General features: G+C 50.9%; 1 protein-coding gene across 1 annotated transcript; it reads left to right on the forward strand.

Annotated features, from left to right (window-relative positions):
* The first annotated feature begins 1,722 nt into the window (after positions 1–1,722).
* DKKL1 (dickkopf-like 1) lies at positions 1,723–5,821 on the forward strand. Its single transcript, XM_010849604.1, has 4 exons — positions 1,723–1,891; positions 2,322–2,462; positions 2,595–2,687; positions 5,432–5,821. The coding sequence occupies exons 1-4, from the start codon at positions 1,736–1,738 to the stop codon at positions 5,741–5,743; spliced, it is 702 nt and encodes a 233-aa protein (XP_010847906.1). The 5' UTR covers positions 1,723–1,735; the 3' UTR covers positions 5,744–5,821.
* Positions 5,822–6,427: the final 606 nt, after the last annotated feature.

Here is a 6,427-nt window from a genome sequence, read left to right on the forward strand (position 1 = left end):
AAAGTGGGAGGGACCGGAGGGGGGGGCGGGTCCCGGCGCCGGACCGCGGGAAGGGGGATCCTACGGTGACAGTTTCGGAGAGGATTTTTGCTTTGGCCAAAGAGAGGTGAAGTCTAGCTGGGGCCTGTGAGAATTCCGAGATTCTGATGCTTGGATCCCAGAGAGAGGAGGGGAATGGAGGGTCTGGACACCTGGGTCTGAGGGAGAATTGATTGGGGCCCGGAAACCTGGGACTGAAGGAAGAGGAGACTGGGGGCCAAGATTCCTGAATTTGGAGGAGGAAAGGTCTGGGGCCCTGGCCTCCCAGCCACCCTCCAGTGTAGTTTGTGTGTTGCAGATGTGGAAGTGACTGATGTTAATAGAAACACAAAAGAATCTTCCCTGTTCAACCTCAAGTGTATTTTTGAGGATAGAAGTATGGAGATGGGTTTCTTGTTGATTTCCATGGTTTCTCTTGATTGATTGGCCTCCTTGTGACCTCATCAGAGTTAAGGATCTTGGGCAAGACGACTGGGAGTTTATTGGAAGTTCACGAAGATGCAGACTCCCACATCCACATGCATTAGTGGACTAGAGGTGGCCGCTGTCCCAGGACCAGGAGAGAGCCTTGGTTGCCAGACGAGAGAGATGAGAGTCCCTTAATTATATCCCTTAAAGATGAGTGTTCAAACTGACAAGACTAGAGGGGCTGGATCAAGAATCTCATGTCCTGAGGAAGAAGGGAGCCCAGGTTCCGGGTTCCCTGTAAGGTGGGACATAAGGCTGTCTTTAGGGTTTCTAGGGAGGAATTTTTTGGTGGAACCGTGGAGTTCAGCGTCCCTACATTGCCCTCTGTTGAGCGCCTTAATCGTTTCAAAACCTAAAGACGACGAGAAGGGACACGGAGCTTTCAAAGATAGATACAAAACTAAGCAGTGGGCGAATCAGAAGGACTGTTCGGACACCTGTATTTCAAGAGCAGAGGGAGCCTAGGAATGGAACTGAGGGCTCTAGGGACAAGATCCAGGGCACAGAGGCGTGGCCTAGATGTGGGGCGTGGCCCTAAGTCGGGGCGGGGCCATCTTCGACTGGAGCGAGACTCCAGCACGTGGCCAGGATCAGAGAATACCGGCCACACTGAGTCTCCAGGGCAGAGGACAGCCGACAGGGACGCGGTCTGACTATGGGGGTGTGAATTTGAAATCAATGCCCCTCTCTGGCTTAAGGGGCGTGGCTCCTACTCATGGGTGAGACTACCCAATAGTGGGCCGGCCTCAGGGGTGAGGTAAGCAGATGGGGCGTGGTCAGACAATAGGGGCGGGTCCAGGGCTCGCGGAGCCCCTCCAACGCTCCAGTATCCCACCTGGGCTCGAGAACAGAACTGTTTGGATTTAACAGTCCGTGGACGGCGGGAGTCTTGAGTCCGGTGACCGGGCTGTGGTCTAGCATAAAGGCGGGGCCCAGAAGAAGGGGCGGGGCGTGGGAGAAGGTGAGGAGGAATGAGATCTGGATACGAATGTGGGAGAAGGAAAGAAATGAGATAGATCCATTGTGTGAGACCGAGCCCCGAAGAGCCGGGTCTGGGGGGAGGGGAGGGACCGGACTGGACCGGGGGTGTTGGCGTAGAAGGTAAGGGGAGGGGGGCAAATGGCCGGAGTCTGAGGAGTTTCCGGACCAGGGGTCGGGAAGTGTCCTTGTCTAGGGAAGGGGGAGCTCTGACCCCTGTCCTCGCCGCAGCCTCCCGGCCCGCCCCGCCATGTGGCACCAGCTATTCCCGTTGCTGCTGCTCTCCTCTGCCTCGGTGCCCCCCTCCACTGCAGCCCCGATCCGCGATGGTGACGTCCAGGAGAGCTCCTCAGGTTTTCTAGGTCTTCAGAGTCTACTCCAAGGCTTCACACGCCTTTTCCTGAAAGTAAGCGGTGGCCTGGGTTGGGGGAAAGAAGAGGTACAGAGAAGAGGAACAGGGGTGACAGATGGTGACTGAGGGACGGAAAGAGTTCAGAGAAGAAAGAGTGGGAGAGAGGGGTCGTGGCCAGGTAGAAAGATAGACAAGAAGAGAGGGAGTCAAGGGGCAGAAAGATGGATGGAAAGACCGAGAGATAGGAAGAGAGGGAGGGAGACAGAGGGAGGGAGGGAGAGGGAGGAGAGGGCAATAGGGACAGAGAGACAGAAGACAGATGAGGGGCAGGAATAGAAAGGTGATGGGACATATGGAGGCAGGAGGTGACCGAGTTAGGCCCTCAGGGTCAGAGGATGGAGAGAGAAGGGGGACCCTAACAAGGCTCCAGGTGTCCTGGGGAGTCTGGATGTTCCACAGCTCACTGATTCCTCCTCTGGCCCAGGATGACCTGCTGCGGGGCATGGACAGCTTCTTCTCTGCCCCTATGGACTTCCGGGGCCTCCCTAGGAACTACCACCAAGAAGAGAACCAGGAGCGCAGGCTGGGAAACAACACTCTCTCCAGCCACCTCCAGATTGACAAGGTGCCTATGCCAGGAAGTCCCTCCTGGAGTATCTCCAAGATCCCTCATGTTGCAGTATCTGGTGGAGGTGGGGGTGAGGAAGGCAAAGGAGGAAGGCAGTTTTGTTCTCACTCTCTCCTCCTGTCCTCACAGGTGACCGACAACAAGACAGGAGAGGTGGTGATCTCCGAAAAGGTGGTGGCATCCATTGAGCCAGGAGAGGGGAGTTTGGAGGGTGACTGGAAGGTTAGGACACACCCCTGGCAGTGTCCAAGCCCAAACATTTTCTGTAGTTTAGCAAGAAATGATAGATTAATGAATTGACTCTCCCACTCCCTCTGTGCCACTCTTCCTCTCTCTGGGCCTCAGTTTTGTCATCTGTCAAAAGGGACTAACCAGCTTTCGGAAATGAGGTTTACAACCTCAGAGATACATCCTCTCTTACTTTAAACCCTAGAGGATTTTGTAAACCAAAGAAAGTGCATTTTTTCCCAAATAAGATTCACCCTCATAAACCTCAGAGTGTTTTGATCTCAAAGTACTCAAACCTCCAAGTATTTTTTAATCTGTCCCAAAGAGCTTGGTAAATCTCTCCCTTGTAAACGTCAGAATGTGATTTTTTAAATAATTCCTAAGTACTTTATGAACCCCCAATCCTTTGTGCATCTCACCTTCGTAAACCTCTAAGAGCAATTCTGATCACAAAGTGCTTTTTTTTTTAACCTAAAAAGGTTTAAGAACCCTTAAGTGCTTAGTAAACCCACATGGTTCTCCCATACACATTCCCAGTTTTTTATTTTAAAAACTTCAAATCTACAGAAAAGTTTAAAAAAAAAGTACAGTAAACCTGTATCCCCTTTCCCACAGAGCAGGGTTTCTCAACAGCATCACTGTTGGTGTTTGGGGCCATGTAATTTTTGTTGTGGGGGCTGTCCTGTGCACTATACAATGTTTAACAGCATCCTTGCCTCTACCACTGGACGGAAGAGGCACCCACCCCCTCCAGCTGCGACAACCAAAAATATCTCGACCTGATTCACTACCTGTATAACATTTTACCAGATGGACTCTTTTTTACCTTTTTATTTTTGAACCATATGACAGTAAATGATTGACATCACGACACTTCACCCCTAAACCCTTCAGCAGATATCTCCTTCACCTCCATGACCATAGTTCCATTTTTACACCCAAGAAATGTAACATTGATATCCATTATCTCAGGGCTTCCCAGGTGGCTCAGTGGTAAAGAATCCATCTGCCAATGCAGGAGACACAAGAGATTCTGGTTCAATCCCTGGGTCAGGAAGAACCCTTAGAGGAGGAAATGGAAACCCACTCCAAAATTCTTGCCTCAGAAATCCCATAAACAGAGGAGCCTAGCAGACTATAGTAGATGGGGTCACAAAGAGTCGGACATGAGTGATCGACCCAGCATACACACACACACACACACACACACACACACACACACACACGTCAATTATCTCTGTATTTGTTTTCTAGGGCTGCCATAACAGTCTCACAGATTGGGTGGCTTCAACAACAGATGTGTATTTCTCATAGTTCTGGAGGCTAGGTGTCCAAGATCAAGGTGTCAGCAAGGTTGATTCCTACTGAGGGCTGTGAGGGAGACCTCTGTGCCTCTGCCCTAGCTTCTTGGTGGTTTACTGACAGTTACTTAGTGTTGTTGGTGTGTAGATGCATCAGCCCCATCTGTCTTTATCTTCGCATGCAGTTCTCTGTGCATTTCTAGGTCCAAATTTCTAAGAAACTGGTCGTGTTAGATTAGAGCCCACGCTAATGACCTCATCTTACCTAATGAAAACCACAGTGATCTTATATGCAAAGAGGTCACATTCTGAGCTATTAGGGCAACCTCTTTGGTACCACGGATGAGTTTCATGGAAGACAGTTTTTCCAGAGACCGGGGTGGAGGTGGTTTGGGAGAGGACTCAAGAACATTTATTGTACACTTTATTTCTACTATTATTACTCAGTTCCACCTCAGATCATCAAACATGAGATGTCAGAGGTTAAGAACCCCTGTACTAGGGTCCTAATGGACCTCAACACATGAATTGGAGAGCAGGGATTACAATTCAATATGTAACCATCTCCTATAAGGCTTCCCAAACCTCAAGTGACTGAAACACAGACTCTGATTCAGTAGGTGGTTGGTGGGGGATTGCTCATTTGCATACCTAAAGGCTCCCAAGTGATGCTGATGCTGTGGGTCCACAGCCCTCACTTTGAGTCACAAGGACCAAACAGACACTGAAATGTCCCTGCTGGACCGAAAGCTGTCCACAAGAGCTCATATGATTTTTGACCCAGGATTCAATCAATTTTGATCCAGGATCACCCGTTGCAACTATGCTCATGATTCATTAATCCCAAAGAGCTTTGTACATTTCAGATTACTTTCTAAACCTCAGGGGGATGCTTAATCTGGAAGTGCTTTTGAAACCTCCAAAATGTGTTTTAAAACCCAGAGTATATTATAAACATCAGAGTATTTTTATTTCTAAAACACAAGTCCTTTGTAAAAAAGACAAAGTGAGCTTTATTGGACTGGCCCAGAAGTTTGGGTTTGTCCATAAGCTTGTATGAAAAGGGCTTTCCTGGTGGCTCCAACAGTAAAGAATCTGCCTGCAATGCAAGAGACCTGGGTTTGATCCTTGGGCGGGGGTAGGGGGAGATCCCCCGGAGAAGGGACTGACAACCCACTCCAGTATTCTTGCCTGGGAAATCCCATGGTGAGCTACAGTCCATGGAGTCCCAAAAAGTAGGACACGACTGAGTGATTAACATGCTTCTATCAGTTCAGTTCAGTTCAGTTCAAGCAACCCAAATGAACTTTTTGGTCAACTCTGTAATTCCCAAAGTATTCCCTAGGTGGCAGAGTGGGTTGAGTATGCCAGGGGAGCATCCTGAGGCTGACCCTTGGAGTTTGAGAGGGTCTCCTTGTTCCCCGCCCCCTTCAACAGGTTCCTAAGATAGAGGAGAAGGAGGCCCTGGCGCCGGTCCCGAAGGCCGTGGACAGCTTCCACCCGGAGCCCCATCCCCGAGTGGCCGTCTGGATCATGAAGCTGCCACGGCGGAGGTCCCACCAGAATACCCAGGAGGGCGGCCACTGGCTGAGTGAGAAGCGACACCGTCTGCAGGCCATCCGGGATGGGCTCCGAGAGGGGACCCGAGAGGACGGACTTGAAGAGAGCGTGCAGAGCTCCTCTCACTCCAGGCTGCCCGCCCGCAAGGCCCACTTCCTGTACATCCTCAGGCCTTCCCAGCAGTTGTAGGGGTGGGGCCGGGGGAAGCCTGCCTGTACCCTCCACCAGACCCCAGCACCATATGGAAATTAAACCTTTTTTCCAGCAGCACCGTCTCCTTTTGGGATCTGTCCCCAGGCCTCAGCCAACCAAGCCTAGCTTTGAGCATGGCCTCTGGCTGAGCTGTAACTTCTTGCCAGAGTCCCCAGGTTGTTCCCTCATTCAGACGCCATCTGTCTTCCAACTGAGCAACTCTGTCATCTCCTCTGTCACCTCTGTCCCACCTGTACCCTCTGCTTCCATCTCTGTTACCGCCTGCTCTGCTTGCCCTCGGGCTCCCAACTCTCACTCCAGTCCTTTCTGTCCACTCTGCATTAGCTTCCTATCCCTGCCACACAAACCTAGCCACTGAAAACAGTGCAAATGTATCCTCTCACTAATCCATAGTTCAGAAATCCAGGATGGCTGGGCTGGTCCTCTGTGCAGGTCTCACAAAGGCAACATCAAGGTGTTAGCCAGCAGGGTTCTTACCTGAGGCCCCGGGATGCCTCTGTTTCCGAGATCATTCAGGTTGTTGGCACAATCAGGTCCCCTGAAGGTTCAACTGAGGTCCCTACTTCCTTGTTGGCTGTCTTCTGGGGCCACCCACTCTTAGCTCCTGGAGGTCTCTCTACAGTTCTTGTATGTGGGTCCCACACCTCAAATCTCACAAAA

Source organism: Bison bison, unplaced genomic scaffold (assembly GCF_000754665.1).
Source record: "Bison bison bison isolate TAMUID 2011002044 unplaced genomic scaffold, Bison_UMD1.0 scf7180017864285, whole genome shotgun sequence".
NCBI classification, from domain to species: Eukaryota; Metazoa; Chordata; class Mammalia; order Artiodactyla; family Bovidae; genus Bison; species Bison bison.

Bases quoted from the DNA above. Each gene is read 5' to 3' on its own strand.
- DKKL1 (XM_010849604.1), top strand. From the start codon at position 1,736: ATGTGGCACCAGCTATTCCCGTTGCTGCTGCTCTCCTCTGCCTCGGTG. The intron at 1,892-2,321 runs GTAAGCGGTGGC...CCTCTGGCCCAG, and splicing joins TCACACGCCTTTTCCTGAAA to GATGACCTGCTGCGGGGCAT. The intron at 2,688-5,431 runs GTTAGGACACAC...CCCCTTCAACAG, and splicing joins GTTTGGAGGGTGACTGGAAG to GTTCCTAAGATAGAGGAGAA.